This window comes from Lynx canadensis, chromosome E2 (assembly GCF_007474595.2).
Source record: "Lynx canadensis isolate LIC74 chromosome E2, mLynCan4.pri.v2, whole genome shotgun sequence".
NCBI lineage: Eukaryota > Metazoa > Chordata > Mammalia > Carnivora > Felidae > Lynx > Lynx canadensis.
In genome coordinates, this window is record NC_044317.1 from 9960000 (window position 1) to 9985908 (window position 25909).

At 49.4% G+C, this 25909-nt stretch overlaps 1 protein-coding gene across 1 annotated transcript in view; it reads right to left on the reverse strand.

Annotated features, from left to right (window-relative positions):
* The window catches only part of VAT1L (vesicle amine transport 1 like), a 151564-nt gene that overhangs the window by 62517 nt on the left and 63138 nt on the right, over positions 1-25909 (reverse strand). The window contains exons 4-7 of the mRNA XM_030299563.1: positions 24839-24981; positions 14575-14678; positions 12305-12360; positions 8313-8507 (exon numbers count right to left, since the gene is read on the reverse strand). Coding sequence (XP_030155423.1) covers positions 8313-8507; positions 12305-12360; positions 14575-14678; positions 24839-24981 — 498 coding nt within the window. The remainder of the gene's footprint in view (positions 1-8312; positions 8508-12304; positions 12361-14574; positions 14679-24838; positions 24982-25909) is intronic.

Here is a 25909-nt window from a genome sequence, read left to right on the forward strand (position 1 = left end):
CCTTGCCCTGTCTATCTTCTGCAGACGCCTGCTTTCCTTGGCTTGTAGCACCACATCACATCATCTCTTTCCCTCGCCTTCCTTTGTCGTATCACCTTGTCCGACTCTGCCTCCCCTGGCTCCCTCTTAGAAGGACTCTTGTGACTGTAACACTACCCAAATACTCTAGGGTAATCTCCTCCCCTCAAATTCCTTGATCACATCTGTAAGGTCTCTTTGGCCCTACAGGGTAACACATTCGAGGACTTCAGGGATTAGGATGTGGACACCTTGAGGGGCTATTATTCAGCCCGCCAGAGATGGATAAGCTAGCCAGAGCTGTGTCTCTGTTTCCTGATCTGTTGGGAAGCTCAGAGCAGGGTGGAGGGCAGGTGCACGGCAGGGCTTGTGGGCACGATGGTGCTGATATGTGGAGCTGCAGAAAACACGTGATGAGGGGAGGGAGAATGGGTGTGGAAATTGGGAATGTGTGTGTGCGCACACGTGTGGGGCAGGGGGGCTGGTGGTGATTGCGTTGAACTGAAAAATCTAGGATTCTGCTTGAGAGAAAGGGGGACACACGGCAAAGGGAAAATGAAAGTTAGGGGCATAAAGCAAACAGTAGCAGTGGCTTCTGGGGCCTCCATTTCCTCATCTGGAAACTAGGGGAAGGGACCAGGCTAAATGGAAGGTTTTACAAGGCCATGCAGATAGGACCTCCTAAGGACTGAGGCCGGGGATCTGTACTCCCCAAGCTGTCCCTCCTCCCATCTCCCAAGTCTCCTGATCCCAACTTTACACAGCACTTCTTGGGACGCCTGGGTGGCTCCGTCGGTTCAGCGTCCGACTCTTGATATCAGCTCAGGTCACGATCCCAGGGTTGTGGGATCGAGCCCCACATTGGGCTCTGTGCTGAGTGTGGAACCTGCTTGGGATTCTTTCTCTCCATCCCTCTGACCTCCACCCCCGCTCGTGCTCTCTCTCTTTAAAATAGACAAACAAATACATAAAACACACGGGCCTTCTCTCCACCCCCCCAGTGTAACAGCTTTATCGAGACACAATTTGCACATATGGTGCATTACGATGCGTATAATGCATATGGTGCATTACGATGCGTGTAACACGTATAATGCAATGGCCTTTCGTACAGTCACAGACTCGTGCAACCACGACCACCAGGAATTTTAGAACGTTTTCATCCCTCCAAACAGAAGCACCGTACCCTTTAGTGGTCCCTTTCCCTTTCCCCGCTAAGTCCCCCAGCCCCAGGCAACCATGAGTCTACTCTGCAGCGGCTCCTCCTGCCTATGCCCGGGGGGGGGGGGGTGCATTCTGCTCAGTGCCCAGGGGGAGGCATGTGCTGGTCGTCAGCCTGTCTACCCACGTGTTCCCTTCCTGACCCTCTGCATTCAGACTTCTGCCCTCATCGTCCTACCGAGAGGGCTTTCTGAAAGGTCAACCATGACCCCGGGCCCAATCCAAAGGCTTTTCCTCTGCGTGCTTCCTGGTCAGTCAGAGGCACAGCCAATACTAATGACCTGTCAGATGGCCGTGGAGGTCTCCTTACCAGCGTCCTGTCTGCGGACGCCTCGTCTCTCCCTGCTGTTGTGCAGGCTGGGGCACGCCAGGGCCCTGGCTTTAACCTCTTCCCTCTGCAGTAGAGAAGCTAACGTCCGTGGCACGGACCCGAGAACCCAAGTGGCCACACAGCAGCAACGTGGCCTGAGGCACCTCCCTTTGTCACCAAGTCCGCTTCCTTATTTGGGCCACAGCGATAGGGACAGTACCCACCACTCGAGGTTATTGTGGGGATTAAATGAGTTAATGAACGGAAAACGCTTGGAAAACTACTTGGCCCGGGTGTTGGCTAACATGATCATTTTGCTTATTCTTCTGTGCAATGAGTTTATTCGTTGACATTGTTTTTCCCCCAACAACTTCTCAGCGTCAGACTTGCCTGGACTTCAACTTTTCGTTAAATTCAGTATGGGCGGGAGAACTGGGCAGGCGTGACTTCCCGAAAGCCTCATTTTTGTGACCTGGAGAGGGGCAGCGATAATAGCCGGGCCTTAGGGTTGTTGGGGAGTCCAGATGATCTCATACACGCAAAGCATTTAGAACAATGCCTGGCACACAGTGAGTCCTCTAGAAATGGCAGCAACAGCAGCAGCAGTAACAGGGACAGGCGCTCACCTCGTCTCTCGTCCCCGTGCGATTGTGGGTCGGAACTGCCCAGGGACATCCCCAGCCCCAAGTTCCGCCGTGTGTCCCCAAGTGACCTTAAGCCAAATTCACAGCTCAGCTCATCCCACTTCCTCGTGGAAGCGCCTACCGCGGCTGAGTAAAATGGTATTTGCCAGCACCCCACTCCTGGTCTCCCGGGATACAAGACCCCTGGTCGCCTCTGACCCTTGCTTCTGGTTTATCTTTTATTTCCAATTTTCGTCCTTTCCGGTGACGCCGACTTGCTTATTCTCCTCTGTTCTGCGGCCCCCACTTTTGTCTGGGGCTTACCGACCCACGCCTAAAAACCCGCAGTGACCTCCTGGCCAGACCAGCTGCCCCCAGTCCATTCTCCAAACCAGTATGCCCGTGAAACACCACACGTTGCCTGCTTTTGGGTGATGTCTGCAAAATACCCTCCCTGCCCCCAACCGTGTGCCTCAGAAGGAGCGTCTAAATCTTTAAAGATGCTCCGCGCCAGCCGGCTGCCATCTGCCGTGATCACGGACGACTTTCCACGGTTTCTCCTTGAACCTCTGCCTCCTTAGCTTGGGTCTGGACAACTGTATCCGATGCCTGGCTTTGTCTTCTCTTAACTTACCAGCCTGGTGTTGGACTTGAAGCCTGCCGTTTCTTTACACAGACAGTCACACTCCCCACCCAGCCTTGTCTCCGGGTCATTCCATCCTCTGTCGCTGGTGCGCAACATTGATCTGTCTCTTACCGAGCCAGTCTCTTGCTCCAGGGCACATAAGTGTCCCCAACAAGCTCAGCATCATATTATTATTTTTTCCATTGATTCTTGTAGGCAGACCTATCTCTGTATAGGTTTTGTGATGGCATAGGATGGAAAACACTCATATGATTAAACCACGACTATTAACGTGAAGGGAAAAATGCGGGGGAAATACGACGAGGACTAAGGGGCACATAAATAAGTGACTGCACTTGGCTGGCGAGCTTACTACAGTCAAGGCAAAGAGAGATCTACATGGAAGGGCATAATTAACATAATTTACTAAAAGATAATCATGCCAGATTGCTAGGGAGGCAATTTTTCTCCTCTTTTCAAACAGAAGGATGACATCATCTCATAGATCAGCTCTAGCAGGATTTCTGCAATGACAGGCACGGTCTTTTAATATGGTAGCCAAGAGCCACATGTGGCTATTGACCACATGAAACGTGCCTCATACCCCTAAGGAACTGAATCTCTAATTTGACTTAATTAATTTACACTCAAATAGCCACATGTGGCCAGTGGTACCATACTGGAGAGTGCACATATAGAGGTTTATGTAGATCATGTTGTAAAATGCTACAAACAATGTCATCAGTAAAGGATTTTAAGACCGCCAAGATCTCCAGGCTACTCTCTATCCATTTGCTAGGGCGGCTATAACAAAATATCATATGCTGGGGTGGCTTAAACAAGAGAAATTTCTCTTCTCACAGTTGTGGAGACTGGGGGTCCCAGATGAGGGTGTCGGCAGGGTTTGTTGTTTTCCGGAGCCCCTCTCCTGTGTCTGCAGACGGCCATCTTCTCACCGTGTCCTCACATGCTTTCTCTGTGTGCACATCCCTGGTGTCTCTCTGTATGTCCTAATCTCCTCCTCTTAGAAGACACCAGTCAGACTGGATTAGGGCCCACCCCAAGGCCCCATTTTAACTTGATTCTTTAAAGGCCCTATTTCTGGGGCACCTGGGTGGCTCCGTTGGTTAAGCGTCCAACTTCGGCTCGGGTCATGATCTCACATTTCGTGAGTTCGAACCCCGCATCGGGCTCTGTGCCGACAGCTCAGGGCCTGGGGCCCGCATCAGATTCCGTGTCTCCCTCTCTGTCTCTCTGCCCTTCCCCTGCTCACACCATGTCTCTCTCTCCCTTTGTCTCTCTCTCTCTCAAAAATAGACATTAAAAAAAATAAAAAATAAATAAAGGCCCTGCTTCTAAATACAATCCCATCTGAAGCACTGAGGATTAGGGCTTCCACACATGAATTTGAGTGGATGCATAATTCAGCTCGTAACAGTTCTCCCTGTGCTATTAGATGGCAGGTGGGAAAAGACATTTTATTTTGTTACTTTTTTATTTTAGAGAGAGAAAGAGCAAGCCCACGAGCAGGGGAGGGGGAGAGAGAGAGGGGAGAGAGACAGAGAGAAAGGGAGAGGGAGAGAGAGGGAGAGGAAGGGAGGGAGGGAATCCCAAGCAGGCTCCACACTCAGCGCTCAAACCCACAACGCTGGGATCACGCCCTGAGCTGAAATCGAGAGTCTGATGCTCAACCAACTGAGCCGCCCAGGCTCCTCAGGAGAAGACATTTTTAACCAGAGGCGACAGTGACATAGTCCAGGTGTATGTTATTAGTGGCATACTGGGACCAGGAAGGGCTTCTGGGAATTGAAAGGGTCAGATGGTACCATGTTCCTTGGGCCACGCTCTCTAAGAGGAATCGCCTCACCGAGAAGGTCAACTGCTCCTCTCTGCTTGGCAGTGACCGCCTCAGGGATTTGATTCCATTAACCGAACCAGCCTTATCTCCTCCCCTCCTTAGTCAGCCACCTCTGCCGTGTTTAGCTCAGCCTCTCAACCCCAACGACCCCATACTCACCCCTGCTTCTGAGATTTTGTCACTGTCCCTCATGCTCGTAATCCCTTGTTTTTTTTTTTAACCCCAACATCAGGGAAAGAATTCGTATCCCTCCAGCCTCAACCAAGCCCCACCTCATTCTCGGAACCACCTCTGAGCATTCGTTCTCACTTAACAACATTATTCTCTCTAGCTCTTGAATCCAGGTTGCACTTGAAAGCAGGACCCCACGACTAAACACCTCAGTGTTGTCTCAGAAACTAAATCATGAACTTAAGGGTCGGGGAACGAGACGTCTGTCTCTTTTGTAGACTCGACGTCATGAAAGAGTACTAGCACACAGTAGGTCTCAGTAATGTCACTACTCTTGGTTGACAGATACATATATATATATATATCTTTCATCCTTTTCCCACCTCTGAACTGTTTGGAAAGAGGAGCTTTTTTCCAACTTAATGTCCCGCTGCACGTTTAATATCTGGAGGCAAATCTGATGCCGGAACATCTCTCTCTGCTCTGTGTATTAAATCTATAATAAAGTCAAAGATAGATGGCTAGAAAGAAACCCTAAATCGTTTCTGAAATTATTAAATCTTCTAGTCTGAGGGCTCGGAGAGCCCAAGAAAATTTTCTTTTAATCCCTATGGGCTTTCCGTTCCATCGATGAAGTTACACAGCTAGCCTGAAAAGCAATTTTGTGAAATCATTTACCGAAGGGGAGGGGAAACATCGTTATGGTCATCCTTCTGCGGTTGGCAAGTAATAAGCATGCTCTATTCTCCTCTGGCCCAGGACAGCTGCATGGGCTTGAGAAATAGCTGGGTTTTGCCCAAATGCAGCTCTAAACAGATGTCTGCAAATATCGTCGAAAAAGAACCCTCGGAAAGTCGGTCGGTGTGACTGATGAGTGGCTGTGGACGTTTTTGTTGGCAAACAGGCAGCAGCTGTCTGTCTCCCCTTTGTGGGTGACTAGCTTTCGAGAGGAACCTGTAATTCCTTTGTTTTCCTCGTAACTATCTCAACCAATATGACTTCTTTTAAAGCAGTGTTTCTCACCTAGTTCCAGTTTCGCCCCTGTTCCCTATCCCATTCAGGGGACATTTGACGGTGTCTAGAGATATTTTTATTGCCACAGCTGGTGTCTGACCAGAGATGCCACTAAACTTCCTGCAATGCCCAGGACAACCCCACCCCCCAGCAAAGGATAATTCAGCCAAAATGTCAATTGAGCCCAAGGTGTCTTAAAGTAATAATGCCTTGTTTTAGTTACGTCTTGTTCACTCATTCATTTATTCATTCAACAAATATTTACTGTTGAACATAGAAAATACCCAGTTAGTCATATTTCTGTATATTGCCAGACTCATCAATCCACTCACGTAATGTGTGTTTATTGAGTATTGACTCCAGGCCAGGCACTGGGGTCCTGAATGGCACAGATAGGGTCCTTCCTCATCTGGGGTTTACTTCCTTGTGGAAGGGAGGCAGAGCCTCAACAAGTCAACAGATGAACAAGATAGTTTTTTTGTTGTTGTTTTTTTTTTATTTTGAGATAAAGAGTGTGGGAGAGAGGGTGAATGGGAGGAGGGCAGAGAGAGAGAGAGAGAGAGAGAGAGAGAGAGAGAGAGAGAGAGAGAGAGAGAGAGAATCCCAAGCAGGCTCTATGCTGTCAGCGTGGAGCCCAATGTGGGGCTCGGTCTCACGAATCATCTCTTAGCCCTGACCTTGACTACTTCCAGTTTTCTCTCTGTCCTTGACCACTGAGAACCGGTACCCATGTAGTCCAGCCCGTCTACACCACTGAGATACCACAGCCAATACCGTACGGATGTCTGACTCGGTAAATTAAAAAGTTTTCAAGAAGAGTATAACAGTAAGCTAACCATCTTGGAAATGACACAGCGGAAGGAATGCCTGATTATCTGATTTAAGAAGCAGCTGAATCACAGTGACCATCTGCAAAAGAAAAAAGACTGGAAGGAAGCAAACCAAAATGTGATAGTGTTAGCCAGTCTCTAGAGTGTGGACTTGATGTTCATTTTCTCCTTACGCTTTTGTTCTTAATTTACGAGTTTCCTACAATAAGCATATATTTCTTTCACCATAAGACACAAGGGTTTTGGTGATTGGTGTTTTTTTTTTAATTTTTTTTAATGTTCATGTATTTTTGAGAGAGAGAGAGACAGAGCATGAGTGGGGGAGGAGCAGAGAGAGAGGGAGACACAGAATCCAAACCAGGGTCCAGGCCCTGAGCTGTCAGCACAGAGCCCGACACAGGGCTCGAACCTACAAACTGTGAGATCATGACCTGAGCTGAAGTCGGACGCTTAACCGACTGAGCCACCCAAGGGCCCCGGTTGTTGGGTTTTTTTAAAGACCATTCATGATTCTGCAAGATCAGAGAAGCATATACAGCATCCAGAACCAGTCCTATTTGATTACACATGGAGCCTCACAAAGTTTTTTGGGAGGCAATTTCTGTGCTCAGGGAAGCGATTGGATTTTGGCCAACCTAGTTCATTAGGCAAATAGCACCAGCTTTATTTCCAGGACAATACCTACTCTCTGTTCCACAGACCATTATGTTTGTTAGCTTCTTTCAAGGATGTCTGTGATTCCCAAAAGTACAAAAAAGTTCTTGTACTGTAAGGCACTCACCCATGCAAAATGCAAAAGCCACACAAACACAAAACACATTCCCACATATTTTAAGATCTTTCTCAGGGGCTCCACGGCTTCCCACAGGCAACAGCCTGACCTAGGAAGATTTCTCAGTGAGATGCCCCTTGAAATCTAGGCTTTACTTCTTTATTTTCTCCCCACAGATAGCTACCACGACTGGCTTCCCAAATGTCCAAAACTTCCCCGATCCTGGAGAATTTCCTAGACCCGGCCTCCACCTAGCACATTGTACCTGCTGCAGTGAAGGTTACATTAGGGATTCTTGTTTTGTTTTGTTTTGTTTTTTCATGATTAAGAAACGCTTTCACACACGAGAACTTTTGGTAGATCGGTTAACGAAAACAGTCCAATACCAGATCCGACGATTCATGAATAATTACAATGCCCAGTGTGACAGCCAACAGCATCTCGTCCCCCAGGGTCTCCAAGCATCTGGGTTTAGCACACAAAACATTTCAGCTCTGAGCCATGGTCTGCCCCAACCTGGATGTCCTATGCCCACAAGGTGATAATGCAAATGATGTTGCAGCCATAGCCATACCTTCTTAGAACCCAGGTGGATCGTCCACATCCATTAAAACTTGATGGCCTGAGAGGGATTCATGGTACAAATAGTAGGCTGAGGCACATGGGTTGAGAACCACTATGGAATTCAAAGCGTTTCTTACATCTAAAGCGTGATACGGTAGGACAATGACTTTTAGGACTGTCATTTGAAACAAACAAACCTGGAGAATAACCTTTGCATGAAAGATTATTTTTATCCCGGCCGCCCAAATCTCCCTGGACTAAAAACAGATTAATTGCTGGGGGGGAAACAAAACCCACCACTCTTACCTCCTCCAGGGCCCAAAGGGAGTCGACCACGGGCTTGATCTTCTTCTGGTTGTAGAGCTCAGTGAGTTTGTCCACTACTCCTCGAATGAGGCCCGCACGGCCCTGTTTGAAGAGCAGGTTTAAAAGGGAAAATCCCGCGATGACTTTGTTCTCTTCATAGAGCTTGATGGGGTTCACCTTCTCGACCTGCCACCACTGGAAGGAGAGAAGGTGTCGGTTACAGCGAACCGGAGCCGGTCGTGGTCACAGCCTTGTGGGCGGCGGACGGGGCCCCAGTGTGGCGGGTTCCAGGCGGCCAAATGGTGGCCCCTGTTGGGGTCATTTTTAAAGCAGCTCTCCAGCCAGTGTTGTGAGTGCACGGTGACGCTTAGGAGCAGAGCACGGGGGTCTAGGCAGGGGCAAGAAGCCAACTTTCTGAAAACAACCATCAGGCCTCGTGTCGTCGGAACGTGAAGGCCCCGGGTTAGGACGGTCCGCGCTGGAGTTGGGTCCTGGCTGCACCACTCGAACCCCCGTTCTTCTGTGTGCTTCGTTTCCCTCAGCCACGGACAGGGGCCGGGTACTGCCTCTCAGCTTTCCGGGAGAGTTTGGTGTATGAACGGTGGTGGCAGTGACGGGGTTGGGGAAGGGGCAGGGTGGCAGCGAAGGCCGCCGAGTGTGGTGGGGACTTGGTGGGATGATGATTCAGCCACAGGAGTGGCGTTCTAGGGGCAAAAGGGCACGCCTGGAGAGCTGGGTAGGAATCCAGCAGAGAGAGAGGAAGGGAGCATAACCCAGGCAGAAGAAATAGTGTAATGGAACCGTGAAGCCACTGGGATGGGATTAAGCCAGTGGTTCTCATCTGAGGGAAGTGTTACTCCCCATGGGACAATCTGGTCATGTCTGGGGATGTTTTTGTCGTGGTGACTGGAAGGGAGAGGCATCTACTGGCATCTAGTGGGTAGAAGCCAGGGATGGTGCTGAACATCCTACACTGAGCAAGACAGCCCCTCATGATAAAGAGTAGTCCAGCCCAAGATGCCAGTACCGCTAAGGTCCTAGGTGGGGGACACCCAAGTGACAAGTGTGACTCTCTCTTTTCCAGCCTCTCATCCCCCAGGCCAGACATGAAAATAAGAAAAAAAAAACAAAAAAACCCATGAACAGACTGCAGAAATGGTTATCCAACGGTTTTGTTCTGGTTTAACTGCATCTTCTTTGGTGCTGGTTAGAATTTAGAAATTCCAAGTTCTAGTTTCTAGAAGGCTGTAAGGCAAAATGGTTAATGGTTTAATGCACAGGCCAAGAGGCCTGTGATGGGTCCTTAGGAACATTCCTAATGTTTACATTACTGGTGTGTTTATTTACCTCCTGCCTTTCCTGGATCCTAAAAGCTCCCAAAAGCTCACAAAAGATTTTGGTATGTTTTTTTAAGCGGGAAAATCATATTGTTAGGAACATATGTGTGAGAAAGACAAGTTGAAAACAGGGATAAGATGCACACACAAAATTCTTTACTAAGGTACACTCCCTGAGGGCCCAGAGGCCAGCTCTAGGAGAGACATTTATTTGGCCATGGGCTGCTTGCGGCAAAAACAAAGCAGAGAAATGATTAATGACTTGTTTCACGGTGCATCTGCAATGTCTCGGTAAATGTTTGCGAAACGAGTGCCTGCTAACTCTGCGATTTCTGCACAGTTGTAGTTCAGTGGGCTCCAGAGCCTGGCTTTGAATCCCAGTTCTGCCACTTAATAGCTGTGCAACTTGAGGCCAGCCACTTAACCTCTCTATGCTAAGTTTCCCTACTGCGCCTCATGGCGTCATCGTGAGGAGTAAACGTGTCAACATATACAAAGTCCTTACAACAGTGTCTGACCTGGAGTAGGTCTGTATATAGACCTATAAATATAAATATAAAATATTTCTATAAATATAAAATATTTCTGTTATCTTAAGTTGGAAGGGATCTTTTTGATTTAGCGGAGAGTTCTGGATTTGGAGTCAGGGTGCTTTCTAGGTGTTAACCGTCGTGAACCATCTTTATGGTCTAAAAGCAAACGGCATGTTTGGCCAAGAGCGAGTTCGAGTTCTGCAAGGGTTTTAAGGTAGAACATACTTAGGACATCTGAGTGAGAAATTCTTGTATGGTTCCAAGTATGCCTTTAATTTCTAAGCCTTTCTCCAATGTATAGAAGAAAATTCCTTTCTTGAACCTTCTAAGCCTTTGTCCAACGTATAGAAGAAAATTCCTTTCTAGAACCTTCTAGAACAAAGTCATCGTTCCCCTCCTTGGCACGCCCTATCTTCATGTTGCTTCCAACTGACCAACCAATACTAGGCCAGGCCCCTGAAAGGTAGTTCTTCACCCCCCATATTTAGCTTTCTTGCGATCGGCACCCCCGTTTCAGGCAGGAGAGTCTCAACCTCCCTCCTGGTGGTGTTTTTACGAGAGCTTTCACTGAACCTGGGCCCACGGCAGTCATTGCATTAACACCATGTGCTGTGATTGTGCATTTGGGGGAGACAGGGAAAACATTCTTCCAGTTGCTTGCAATTTGGGTCAACGTGGTTACCCACAGCAGGCTGTCAGCATCACGTTAATTACAGCCACAAAACAGCTCTGAGCGGCATGAAGCCTGTCTTCAGAGGACTTGCTGCTCAGACAGCATCCCTCATCACACCCCGTGCTTGCTCCCTTGCAGATTCTGTAGTTTCAACGCTCCTTGACCTGAATGCTGAAGTTCAAACGCAAAGACAGCCTCTTTACTTCTACTCGCACAGGACAGGGAGTACTGATTATTCCAGAACCAGGGAATGTTCGGGGGTGAAGCCTTTCGCAGCCAGTGTTGGTCACTTAAGGGACACATGAATACCCCAGGGTACCACACTTAGAATCATTTCTAAACCCCTCTCTACGGCTTTCCCTGGCCACCCTATTCAAAATGCCTCCACTCCATCCTGCACCCTGTTTTCAATCCCTTTCAGAGTTCTTATGACCATAACGACAATCCTCGTCTTAATTCTGTTTTACTTGTTTCAGTCTGTCTCCCTCATTAGAAGGAGGCCCAAGGGGCTGCAATGAACCCATCTCATTCACTGCAATACCCTGGTATCTTGCACACAGGGTAGGTGCTTAGAAGATGCTCGCAAAGTGAGTGAGTCCATCAGTGCTACCCTGGCTGCTGTGGAGGAGGAGGAGGAGGAGGAGGAGGAGGAGGACAGGGAAGGAGGAGGAGAGGAGGGGAGAGGGGAGGGGAGCAGGGAGGGGAGGAGAAGAGAGGAGAGGAGAGGAGAGGAGACAGAAGCAAGCTCTCACAGGAAGCAGAATTCCCTGTTGAGGGGGCAGCGGTAAAAACTGAAGTTCAAGCCCAAATAAGTTGATTCTAGCAAGTGTTTGCTCTAGGTGAGAATATAGATCTGGATAGTTTGGAGTGCCCGGGGATGTGGCTTCTCAATTGCAAAGTAACCGTTACATGCAGAGCATGATTACTGAAGCTACTGAAGCTACTGAACACAAAAATCTGCCTGTGTCCTAAATCGCCCTGGGGACTTGCTAAAATTGTGGGATCCCATTTGAATCTCCAGCTCAGTAGAACGGAGATACAGAGAAAATCTTAAGAACCCCCCCAGAGACCCGGTCAGAAAGTGGCCACACTCAAGGTTGGTTTCTCCACGGAGCAAAGAAGATGCATGAGATGCCAAGTTTATTTTTGACCAGGGTAAGAACACCAAAACTCACGCAATCTCTGCTGAAATCAAAATAAAGCTTTTTTGTAGTTTCTCTGAGGCTCGCGCCTCTCTGCTTCGTTTAGACAAAGCAGCCAGACTACGCACACGGTCTTGCCCATGTGTAAGGAGCATGATGGGAATGCAGTCTCTATTGAAAAGAATGGCACGGAGGACGGAAACACAGATTTAGGTATATTAGGTCAATGTCTTTACATGGAGGAGCTCACAACACGCAAATCACCACACTACCTACCACAGTACATTTGACGTGTGTGGATACTTACCGATTTGGCAAAGCTAAAGAAGCTCTTGGTCTCTCCAGTCACCATGTTGGATGAACCTGCAAATGAAGGATTCCCAAGTCAAGCTATTGCTAATGAAAATCAGCATCTCTTGCCACACGTGGAAGAATGGCAACTGTCTGGTCCAGAAGTGCCAAGAGCTTGAAAATAACTTCAATTCGGCCTCGGAACAAGGGGGGAAATGGAGAGGATGGGTGGCGTCAGGTTGACTTAATTTGAGCCAAGCGTCATGGGATCAAAGAGAAAGTACTATTTCTCAAGGTGACCCTGCCGTTACTTTGGAAAATTGGGCACGTAGCAAAAGTGTGACTTAGGCCCACACTCTAATGAAATGATGAGTTCCTGAAATGTCTTATTGGTTCCATTCTTCAAGACTGGAGATGAAGTCTTAGGTGAGCCCAATTCATGGTCTGAATTCGATTCCTTCACCAGTTAAGGGGCTCTGATCTGGGCTGGGCACTTAAGTGGCAGGGAGAGGTGGGGCTGAGTTAGAAGTTAGACAGGTGGAAAAAATGGGGTACAGAAGAGCTAATGAGGGTGAAATAGGTTCACGGGCCAAGGAAATGATGTGACCGGCCTACCAGCTCCAAAGAAATCTGAGCAGGAAGGTCAAAACCGCTTGAGACAAATGGTGCGAGAAATGGAGATTTGCTGATGGGAACACGCAGTATTCGACGGGAAGATGAGGGAGGGAATTAGGAGGATTTTCTACGATGTTCTTACAGAGAGAAAAGCTCCCTTTGTGTGGTTCCTGGGGGTGGGGAGTGGATGAGAGCGCTCTTAACAGATCAGATGCCGCATTGGTGTCTTTTCAACAACTCTGTTGCCTTGTCCCCAAAGATTGGGAATAAGTCCTTCTTAGTCCTTTTCCACTAGTGAATGAAAAAAACAGTGTATATTCTGAACCTCATTATTTGGCCTGTGTCGTCTAGTAGCCAGTTATTCAATCACTGCTTCTGTTTTTATCACCAAGGAGGACGGTACTCGGCTCTCGTTACCTAGTAACTGATGCAATCAACTAGATGCTATGTGAGACGGTCAAATTATGTTCTTCCAAATGGCATCATGGAACTGGGGCAAAAACAGAACTGGCAAATAAATAAGAACCATTAAACTGTCCGTCTAACATTTGACTCACATGTTAGTCAGCGTTAGTATATGTGCTCCCGAAGCGACTACAGCTCACATGTTCATCATATCTGGTATCCCCGCATCGTGCACTGACGCTCACAACTCCTTTTATCAATAGTGGGAACGGGTAAAGAATCACGCATCCACCTCCAAAGACTTTCAGATGTGTGACCGCTATTGAAAATACTGCAATGCTCCAGCAATGGGAAGCTTATCTCCTCTCTTTCCGTCATAACGATGACGAAAAAAAAGATGCTCGAATATTTCTACCTCTCAAATAACTCTTTAAGAAGCTTCTCAGCGAATAGCAGGGAAATGAGCATCTTTTTCTGAGTTCCACAGAGCGAAGGCTCAACTTGCTATCAGACCGACAGGGGACAGAAGTGCTAAAACTCTCAAACGTTGGATAGCCCCAGGATCACTGGGCTTTAGGATGTGATATCTGGCTTCAGAGATGGTTTTTTGACTTTGTAGAGACTCACGTTGACATTAGTTTACAATCGTGTGACAGAAGAGAGAAAGAAGAGAGGAGGAAGGTCTGGGGTCTCATTTTGCTGGAGAAAATCTCCCAGAGAACTTTCATAAATTCCCGCTCAAACTCAAGAGCGTTATCAGGGAAAGTGCTCCAGCCATGCAGGGCTTCTTTGGAATTAGGACACACAGGAGGAGCTGAGAAGAGGAAGAGGTTGTGCTTTGCAGTTTCATTTCCGATGGTGGAGAATCTCCCTTAAAACCCCCATATCCTCGCCGCCCCCTCCCGTCCTACTGTGGTCCTGATTCCTTCATTTTTTTTTGGACTTCCTCTGAAGCCAGTACTATTTCCCACCTGGGCCACCTTCTGTGGGTCAAGTCCCACCTCAATGGCTACACCAGCTTGGCCTTGCTTTACCCCTTTTGGAATGAGAAGTATTCATGGGGTTAACAGGCCAATAGGCATATACGCTTGCCTTTATAATTGAAAATAACGACTGGCAATAGCGAGACTATGGAAAACACTTAAAATTAAGCCCCCCGTCTCGCTACCCCAACATATCAACACAAGGCATTTGTCAGTGCCTTTGTAAGCACAGGTGCAGTGCCCCCTGTTGCAGACCGTATCTCTGCTTCTCTTCGGCACCTACCGTATAAAATATAGGTTCCCAGTGGTTTGAGAAGGCTGAGACCTTTTCCAGTGTTGTCCCCGCAGAGGCAGTCCAGTACAATGTCCACTCCTTCCGCAGAGATTCTAAAAGGTGTGAAGACAAAGTAAGAGAGATACTGTAACGCTCATGTTAGGGACCAAACCAGGAACAGCAAGGGCTCTGGGAGCGGCCATAAATAGGCCAGAAGGCCGGGAGGTGGGTTTACCTTCCCGGGTGCAACTACAAGAATTTCACAACCTGGAGGCCGCTAAGAGTCTGGCTGGTGGCTGCTACCAGGGGCCAGCCCGGGTTAGGCGGGAAAGCATGGACATCACAGCCAGATACCCGGATTTGCATCCAGCCATGCCATGCGGCCTTCTCCTTTGTTAGGGGCAGCGAGCTGTTTCTTCGTGGCGACCCATGAAATGCCCGGCCGATCGCCAGTCACGTAACGGTCGCTCCGTAAGTTAGTTGCTCAACAATTGATGTTTGTGGAGCTTGGGTAATGGGCCAGGCTCTGTCTGAGATGCCGGAGACGGAGTGGGGAGCAAAAGCAACATGTTCCTGTCGTCATGAGGTTTCTCGTCTAGCAGGGATTAGCTTTTCTTCCCTTCTCCCTGCCTCCTCAGTGGAGCTCTACAGACCTGTTAGTTAACTCACAAACTTCTATTCATTCCATCTCTGGGTTCAATCAAAAATGGAATCTTTGAGGAAGAGGGCTAAATACAGAGGATCTTCCTCTCTGCAGTAGAAGGTTCCACAACAGAGAGGATCCACATTTGTATTCTATTAAGCAGACGAAGCATTTCTTGATCCCTTCTTCCATTCATTTAGGTATACGTTCCTTGATTCACTCACTTATGCATTTAACAAACATCGGTGGGCTTCCACTGTTAGAAGATAAGATGCGGGAGAGAACTGCCAACAGGAAGGCTCCAGCAATGCTAGGGAAGATATTCAAGCCCCCGCAGCACCCACGTGTGGCTGGGCCCTGCTCTGCTTCGGTTTGTGAGTTTGCAGGATTATCTTGTCTTAGCACAGAGCTGAGTGTTGCCACCCTCACCTCCGAACAAAGTTCAGGCAGTGCCGCTCAAGTCAACAGCTGGGTCCTGTTTTCCCCAGTAGGAAACTGCACATGTATGTCTACGGTTCAGACGCTAAGTCAACTACCCCCAGCCCCAGCACAGCTGAGTCGTGACCTTTAAAGCCCTCAGGTCAAGTCCAAAGTCCAGTCATCACACTGACTCAACAAAAAAGATTAGTTTTAGCTTTTGCCTAATAGAATGGTTATCTGTAAAGACAGGGCGGTTCAAGTCCCACTTATAAGTTCACTGATAAATTCCCCACTATAGGGAATGAGGCCAGTGGATTTAAAACCGAAGTGGGCACCAGGATCTCCCCGAGGGCTCATTCCAACGGACTGCAGTTTGCCCTCCTTCCCCCCTCGCCTCCTAGCGTCTGCTTCAGTGGGTTTTGGAGCGGGCCCTAAAGATTTGCATTTCTTTTTTTTTTTTTTTTTTTAATTTTTTTTTAACGTTTATTTATTTTTGAGACAGAGAGAGACAGAGCATGAATGGTGGAAGGGCAAGGAAAGAGGGAGACACAGAATCGGAAGCAGGCTGCAGGCTCTGAGCCATCAGCCCAGAGCCCGACGCGGGGCTCGAACTCACGGACCGCGAGATCGTGACCCGGGTGAAGTCGGACGCTTAACCGACTGCGCCACCCAGGCTCCCCAAGATTTGCATTTCTTACAGGCTCCCCAGAGATGCGGATGCTGATGATGCTGGCTCCACCCTTTGAGAACCACTGGTCTAAGCCAGCTACTGAGGAGTCAAGCTAGCATTACTGTTTTTTATTAATAATTAATTTGTTCATTAAGTATTTAGCCCTGACGCTGCACGAGGCAGCGGAGATACAGTGGTGAGACCAAACAGATTGGATTCCTCCCCTTTTAGAACTTCTGTGGGGCAGATGTTAACCCATATTTCACAAATGAATATCAGACTGAAACTGATTGGGGTCTAATGCCACAAAGGTGCTACGAGACTGTGTCAGTCTAGTGTGCCCAGTTATGTACGCCCAAGAAGGCATCCCTGGGGAAAGGCAGAGCGTAGGAGTTATCTAGGTAAAGAGTGGCAGGAATAGTGTTCCTGCGGGGGGGGGGGGACAGCATGTGCGAAGGTCCTGTGGTGAGAGGAGGCCTGTGAGCAGGAAGCCTGGGAAGCAGCCAGTTTGGCTGGAGTAGAGAAGATGAGAGGGAGCGTGCTGAGGTGAGACCCAAGAGGCAGGCGAGGGCTGGAACGCACACACACGGTTGGGTGGGCTCCAGGCTGGTGCCTCACCCCCGGCGATCAGGTCTCCACCTTGCTTCACGGGCTGGGTGACCATGCCTCCTGTCTTCCTCACTTCTGCCAAGTCTTTCTTCTGCCAAGTGTGTTCGCTGCTGAGGAGGTAGGACCCTTCACTGCTTCTGCTGCCAGCCCTCCTGAGCCACCTAGTCTTCTACGTGAACTCCGTTTCCCCGGGGCCTCCTTCCTTTACTGCAAGACACCCACCTGTGCTCAGGAGCAGCCCTCACACGCTGGGCTGTGCACACTTTCTGGGGCACCCCTGACGGACCTGCCCAGGCCCAAATGCTCGCTTCTTGCCTGACGCTCCTCACATCTGGATTCCACCTGTGAGCGGCCCATTTTCTGCCCCAAACTGCCAGGACAGCTGCCCCCATCTAGGCCCGTTGTTCTTTCCTCTTGGGTCTGTGGAAAATGCAGAACAGACCCAGCAAGGGGCGACCTATAGCCTACTGCCCACTCCCTCCTCCTCACCTGCCACTCACTGCTCAGGGCATTGTGACCTTGTAGCTATTCCTGAAACCTTCCTGCCTCAGGCCTTTGCATATGGCTGGAATCGCTGCCTGAACAGCCTTTCCCCAGCTCTCTTTAGAGCTGGCTCCTTCTCGTCCTTCACGTCTTAACCGACATGAGACTTTTCCCCAGAGACGCTGTAACTAACCACACCACCTGAAATGGCAGCCCCAGATCGCCTCTCTTTCAGTTCCCTTTGCGCTTTCGCGTCTGTACCAAAGACACTCTTCAGTATCTATCACGGGCTGCGATTATTCTATTTGTCTGTCTCTTCTGCCAAAAGGTAAGCCCCATGAGACGGGGGAACCGTGTTTGTGCTGCCTGTTGTCGTATCCTCAGCCCTTCTCATCCTGCCGGACACAGTGTTAGTTCTCAGCAAATACTGATGGATTGTATGAGTGGATGATGAGTGAATGAACGCAAGGCAACGAAGAAAACATTTTAAGAACGGCATTCTGCATTGCTATCTGAGTGCTTCCTTCAAAGGGAACTCCATTTCCCTGAGCTCTACTGTATCCCGGGCATTGCAGAATTAATCTTTATGACATGTCCTATGAGACAGGCATTTTAACTGCACTTTTGTGAGGAAGAAATGGAGGTTCTCGGATGCAGCGCCTTGCCCAAGCTTACGTAACTAGTGCACCTGCAATTCAAACCGCGGTCCAGTGTGATTCCAGAGCCATGGCCTTTTCACCGTTCCGAACTTAAGATTTAATAAACGTTCAAATCACTATAATTACGGAAGCACTGCTTTAGCAAGCAGCTCTGGGAAGCAGTCAATTTCATGCAGTCTCTGAAGGATTCTGGTTTAAACGCTGTCTTTAAAAATAAATACAGAGGGGCGTGTGGGTGGCTCAGGCGGTTAAGCGTCTGACTTCGGCTCAGGTCATGATCTCGCGGTTCTTGAGTTCAAGCCCCGCTTTGGGCTCTGTGCTGACAGCTCAGAGGCTGGAGCCTGCTTCCCATTCTGTGTCTCCCTCTCTCTCTCTGCCCCTCCCCTGCTTGCACACTCACACACTCTCTCTCTCTCAAAAATATTTTTTTTTAAGTTTAAAAAAATATAGACATGCCCGGAGTTAGACTATGTTACTTCAAACAGAGAGGCCAAGAGGTTTCTATTTTTAAGCCGCTTTTTTGTCATGCTAGATGTTAGGAGAGGCCCCAGGTCAGGGTCCTACACATTGGTCCTAAATTTCCAGCCACTGGACAACCCCTTGCCGAGTGCTTAGGTCACACCGGACACTGGGTGTGCTGAGCTGGGGGTACACAGATGAGGGTTCACGTTCATCCCTGCCATCCAGGAGTTCATACCAGGGAAGACAGACTAAATAGACAGCCCGGACCTAATCACCATAGCTCCAACGGAGCCACTTGGGGTGACAGAAGATGGTCCTTCTGTTGAGTGCTAATGGGTGAGAGGAATCGGCCAGGTGCCAAAGGAAAGGCATTCCGCAGAAGACACTGTGATAGGCTGACCTGGGGCAGTGAGCATCGAATAGGCCCAAGGAGGAGGCTCTGGGACACCCACCCATGTACGGGAGGCCCTGTCTGGACACCGTCTCCTTCCAGAAGGACACAAGAGTGTCTGCCACAGCTGATAACTAACATGGGGGTGGTGGGCAGGTGTGGGGGTGGCCTTAGGGCCCTAGGGCACTGGGCTCGGGAATCTGAATTTCATCTCAGTATTTAGCACTTCGTTTGCTATTTACTTGCTGTGTGACCTCAGGTGAGTTCCTTAGCCTCTCGGTGTCCCCAACTGTGGAAGGAAATGCAGCTGATAACACCCTCCCCAGGCTCCTCTGTGAAGCCTGGGTGAGTTTCTGCACATGGAACATGATGCTTATGGTAGCTTCTGGGTCCACAGTAGCTTTTTTTATTTGTTCAGAGTGGGCCAACTTAAAGAGAATTCTTTCAGTGTGGGAAGAGTATAAACGAAAGACTGCAAAATGTCAACAACCCCAACCATTAGCCCAGACAACCATTAGGGTGGGTGGAGCCACCAGCCCAGAAACCACTAGAGCAGAGGCTGGCTACCCTTGACCCTGCTAGCACAAGGTGTCCCACGTTCAAGAGCACTTACGAGGTGCCAGCCACAGTGCTGAGCGCTTCCTGAGTCCCGTCTCACTGAGGACGCTTCACGCCAACCCTGTAGCCCAGGGGCCATCATCATCCCCACGTAATGGATGAGGAAACTGAGGCTCCACGGGGTCAGGCAACATACTGAAGGGGCCACTGCAGGGAATGGGATTTAGGTGGGGGGAGGAGGGGGGACTCTGGTTTGACCCATTACATCCACTACATCCAGAAACCAAGTGAGGGCACCAGAGGCAGAGCCGGCTTTCCTAAGATGAGCTGTGGTCAGCCCTGGTGACCGTCATTGCCACGAGTGGGCACACGGGCTCCCAGCAGGGGCTGCACAAAGCTGGGGGCTGCTCCCCGGGCAGCCTGCAGGTGAGTTTCAAAATGGATCAAGTGCCCCACCCCCATTCAATCATTACAAGCCCAACCAGGGGATTAGACGGAATGGGACTCAGTCGGGTCTATTTGGAATCAGGGCCTCCCTTACTCATATTCACAGTGAAGGGCACCTTAGCAGCTCCTTTTAATGGAACGATCATGAAATTCACAAGCAGAGCTAGGCAGCCCCTCAGAAGGTCAGGGGCCATCCTCATTTCTTAGCACCACCCCCCCCCCACCGCCGCTGAAAATCTCTGGGGGTGTCCGCCTTGCCTGTGTGTGTGTAATCATAATTACACAGAAGCAGACGGGGGGGGAGGGCTTTCTCCTGTTGTCATAAATCTCCGCACACTCAAAGCCCAAACAGAAAGAGCCCCAGCTCAGAGATACTCTGGGCCCAATTCAGCAGAAAGATATTTGGGAATGGCTGATCGAAGGCTCCCGTGCCTGTCCTTCCTGGGTCCCCAACCCCTCGCCCCTTTATCGCGGACGCCCCTCTTTGCTTCCCGCCCACGTGGATCCAGCAAAGAATCCCTCCTGAGCGGCGGTAGGGCCACCAGGGCCGTTGCTGGGAGAGAAGCCCTTGACTTTGCCAAGAAGCTAATTCCCCCTTTATTGTTACTTTCATCTCCAGCTGGATCCTTGGCTGTCCGCTCAGTGCTTCTCTTTCTGAATTCCTTTTTTCTCTGAGAACTCATCTGTGCCATCACTTTAACCACTTCCAAGCTCATGATGGGAGGATGAGGTCATTGCAGGGTGCCCGGCACAGGGTGCAGGGCAGGCTTCTCCCAGAGAATTGTGTGGCACACACAAGGGTCTGACACACGGAAGGCAGCGTGCAGTTCCTGGTACATAGTAGGCTTCTCACAGGGGGCTGAGCACAGTACCCCGTGCACAAGAGGCTTTCCACAGGGTGCCAGGCACCGTCCCTGGACCATAGGAGGCTTCTTAGTACATGTTGACAATTACTTGTCAATACCACCTCTAGGAATCCTTTCTCAATCACATTCTCTGTTCTCTCCGAGTGATTACACCTCATCGATTTCCGCTGCCTCAGTTTCTTTACCTGTAAAACGAGGCACTTTGCCCTCGCAGGACCACCCAAGGTGCATGAATTATGGTCTAATCGTATGGGTCAGCAGAGTGGAGGACACCAGCAAAGCCTGGTGCAATTATCCGCCTTGCTTGTGCCCGCGCACCTTGCTGGGATTCGCTCCCCACCTCCCTCTACCTACTTAGATGCTTCCCGTCCATCATGCTCCCCGCTGGGGGCTGCCCACCTCGGTGATCTCTCTCGTCTTTCTCTCCTCTATTTTGGAAGTCCTTACTGCTGGATGCACAGAATCCAAAGCTTCTCACTCTTCTGTTTGGTTCGAGCATAGTCAGACAGAGAAGGGGTGAGTGACGTAAAGGTTCGGTCTGTGTTACAAACACTTTGCCCCCATTCCCTTTACAATGCCTGCTGGAAGGCTGCGAACGGGTTCAAAGCAGCTTAGCAGTTGACTGGCTTATAAAAGAGTTTGCATCTTGGGGCGCCCGGGTGGCTCAGTCGGTTGGGCGTCCGACTTCGGCTCAGGTCATGATCTCACAGCTCGTAGGTTCGAGCCCCGCGTCCAACTCTGTGCTGACAGCTCAGAGCCTGGAGCCTGCTTCGGATTCTGTGTCTCTCTCTCTGCCCCTCCCCTCCTCATGCCCTGTCTCTCTCTCTCTCTCTCTCTGTCAAAAACAAATAAACATTAAAAAAAAAATTAAAACAAAGAGTTTGCATCTCAAGAAATTTTATGTTAATATTATTTTTTCCTGGTGGATCACCACCAAACGCTGTAACAAACAATAACCGTGGTCCAAAAAGTAAAGAGAAATCACTCTGCATTCTACTCCTGCTGCATATTAGTGGTTAGATTTTTTTCCCACCACTTTTTTTTTTTTTTTTTGTCTTTATGCGCCAAGACTTTATACAAAGCTGTGATCACAGTGTAGCTGGAATCTGGCATTCTGCTTTTTTTTCCCACTCAATATGCTACCGTGGGTATTTTTTCATTTTGTGACAGAATCTTCATAATTATCTTTTTTTTTTTAGGGGCTGCATAATATTCAAGCGCGTGGGTGTCGCATAATGCACTGAAGTGTTTTCCTCCTGTTGATAATGGAGGCTGGTTCTGAAATCTCACTGTAACAGACAATGCTATAATTCACCTTGTTGGCATATGTTGAACACCTACCATGAAGCCAAAGCATTTACTTGGTTCTGCAACAGGCAGCAGGTGCCTGTTCCTTTGGATTTTTTCCTGAGGGCAGGGGTGGTGGGAGAGAGAATGAACCTATCTGTGGCTTCCTAGTGATTTTTAATTGGATCCCAGGGTCTCTGCCTAAAAACATAAGGAATTGTCGGAAGTCGCATTTGAAAGAAGGTGGTGGGAACGTGGGTCTCAGATGCTGTCCCTTTCTGCTCCTCTGACATCAGCAGGAATCATTGACTCGGGGGCTAGGAAGGTAGGTGGAGGACAGTAAAGGGATAAGGGGATGGGAAAATTCTCCATGGAAAATGGGGAAGGCAGACTGTCCCTTTTTTTTTGATATTTAATATTATTATTTTTGAGAGAGAGAGAGGGAGCACGTGAGCAGAAGAGGGGCAGAGAGGGAGACACAGAATCCGAAGCTCCAGGCTCCGAGCTGTCAGCACAGAGCCCAATGCGGGGCTTGAACCCACAAACCAGGAGATGGTGACCTGAGCCAAAGTTGTGACCTGAGCCAAAGTGACCTGAGCTCAACCTACTGAGCCACCCAGGTACCCCAGACTGTCACTTTTTCAGAAGAGTAGCTACCTCCTGACCTGGTTTTCCCATTGCTTCCCACACTGTAGTACCTCCAGCTCCTCTGGTCTCCTTTCAGATTCTTGAATTTAACCAAGTCTTTCCTGACCCTGAGCCTTAGCACGTGCTATTCAACTTAGTCAGAAATGCTGTTCCTTTGGCCCGTTTCTCATCCTTTAATGCTCAGCCCGAGTCTCACTCTTGGATGAACGCTATGTCTAATCTCCCTGTCTGCATATGTTCACCAGCAGCCTGCATATCTCCATCAGAGCATGTATCAAAAGCATAAACAAATCCATTTTTAAAATAGTGTTGTTTTTTTTTTAATTTTTTTCAACGTTTTTTATTTATTTTGGGACAGAGAGAAACACAGCATGAATGGGGGAGGGGCAGAGAGAGAGGGAGACACAGAATCGGAAACAGGCTCCAGGCTCCGAGCCATCAGCCCAGAGCCCGACGCGGGGCTCGAACTCACGGACCGCGAGATCGTGACCTGGCTGAAGTCGGATGCTTAACCGACTGCCCCACCCAGGCGCCCCTTAAAATAGTGTTTTTATCCCTCTTCCCCAACTAGACTCAAAGCTCCACAAAGATAGTGACGCTCAAGGTGGTTTTTTGCCGGATCTTCTGCCCTAGCACAGCACCTGGCCCATCAGAGACACTTGGTAGTAAGCAGGTCAGGGTACGAACGGAGGAAAGGATGTTTGCCAAAATATCACTTAAGGGGATAAAGGCAAAGACTGCTGGAGGGACACTGGCAGTCCGTTTTCCCGATCACAGCTCCAGAGATGCAAGTTACAAAAAGGAAGAGCTACCTGAGGGTTACGGAAATAGGCGAAAGTCTATGCCGGAAGTCTTTAAAATATGCCTGCAGTATCTACATATCTGAGAAACAGGTGGCGAACTTCTAATATCAAGTTTTGGAGCTCTCTTTCCATGTCCTACTGGAGATATCGGGACAGACTTGAACTCTGTGCAAATCTTTAAAATTAAAAAAAAAACAAATCGGAGGGGCTCCTGGGTGGCTCAGTGGGTTAAGTGGCCAACTTCAGCTCAGGTCATGATCTCATGGTTCGTGAGTTCGAGCCCTGCATCGGGCTCTGTGCTGACAGCTCGGAGCCTGGAGCCTGCTTCGGATTCTTTGTCTCCCTCTCTCTCTGCCCCTCCCCTGCTCACACTCTGTCTCTCTCTCTCTCTCTCTCTCTCTCTCTCCCTCAAAAATAAACATGAAAAAAAAATTTTTTTAAACAAATCTGAAAATCCAGACCATCAGAAGGCTCTCCTTTCCAAAAAACTCCCCAAATTTCACCTAATCTGGTCTCAGTCTGTCACCCTCACCAGACCTCTCATCCTCTAGTCCTTCAGGGTGCAGTAAGTTCTTTAGTATGAGGCTAGACGGACGGCTGAATTTCTCTGTATCTTACAACTTACTGCTGGGCAAAGAAAAGACCAGAACAACGGCCCTGAGACACCTCTGAAACCCCTCAGGAGCTGGGGGTGGAGAAGGGCAGCAGCAGAGGTGTGACCCACAAATCATCTCAAGGCAGCTGGGTTTTCTACCTGATTCCCTGTGTTGACGTGCACAAGGCCATAGCCGGTGGCTCCTGGATCATGAGTCGGGTTATAAACCAACGTTCCCCGCCGTAGGAGATCAACAACATGATCTCCCTGCCTGCAGCCTCCCACCCCCCACCCCCCTTCATTCTCTGCACTTTTCAAAACTCCAATCTGATCATGTCACCATGTTGGCCCTTCGGCGGCCCTCGGTCACACCCAGGTTGGAGTCCGCGTGTCCTTGGTCTGGTATGTGAGTGAATGAGAAATAAACCTCTCTGCGTTAAGGTCGCGTTAGAGCAGCTATCGTAATTTCGCGCCGGCCGGTCACCCGACCGCACTGCTCCTCAGTATCGTCCTCTCCACATGGCGGTACCAACAGGGTTGCGAGAATCCAACGAGCTCATACGTGTGAAGTGTTCAGCACAGAGCTGGTGTTACCAAGCCCCCGGCGAATGTTTCCTAGTATTGCTATCACTGTTACTATCACGGGCCCTCGTGTAAATGAGCGCCGCTGTTTTTTTTTAAGAGGCAGAAGAGCAAGGACCAACCTGGCCCTCTCTAGAGCACACACCTTACCTTTTCACTTCTTGCACGTAGTCTGCATTTCTGTCAAAGAGGTGGGTCATGGAGCCTTTGATTGCTTCGTGCTTGAAAGTAGAAGCTGTTCCAAAGACAGTCACATTGGGGACAGTGGAACACAGCTGAGCCACAGCTTGACCCTGGAAGTGAAACACAAGACACCGGTCACACGGGAGGGTCACCGCCCAACAACCGGTCTCGCTGGGTGTAGGGCAGGACTTCTCAACCTTGCCGCTATTGACCTCTCTGAGGCTGGATGAGTCTTTGTCGGGCTCCGCTGGGCTTCGTAAGGTGCCTACGCAGCATGTCTACCAAATTATTCTACCTCCACCTGCTAACTGCCGATAGCTCCCCTCAGTTTTGATCAGCAAAAACGCCAAGATGTCCCCGGGGGGGGGGGGGGACAGAGTCTCCCTTGGCTGACAACTAGGGGTGGTGGAGGAAAGTCCACGTAAGCCAGCAAAACCACGGTATCAAGACTCAACAACTATCATTTAACCACACTGAGCCTCAGGCTCCTTATCTAACCTTAGCAGTAATGGTACCTGCTCCATACGGGTCTCGGGAGCTGTTCGGGTTTGGATTCCCCCCCGAAGGCGACCCCGATGCAAAGATTTGAGAGCAAGTACCTCATCTGGAATACGACCACAGGAAATACCAGGGTATCAAGACAGAAATCGAAGGCGGCCAATAAAGGGTGTGCTTTCAAGGCAGCACCCAGTGGGTAACTGGAACTCAGTCCCTCTGAGGACCCCCGTGCACAAGTGTAGAATACACTCAGAGGTATCCCAACCACATGGTGAGGAGGCTGGAGTATTTTGATCCCCCGAATTCCCCTCTGTATCAGTCGGGGGTTGCTTCTACAGCGGTAACTCCCAGGCACCTCTGGCTTGCGGAGGCAAGCATGCTCCCACAGCCGGACGGAAGCCCTAAGTCAACAACCGTCAGCAATGTTGAGCGCGGACAAGATATGCTGACGGGATCGGCTACACGGTGTACCAAATGAGGCAATATGTCACACGGGTCAAGCACCTGGCATAACACATGACACTTAAAATGAGGCACTCC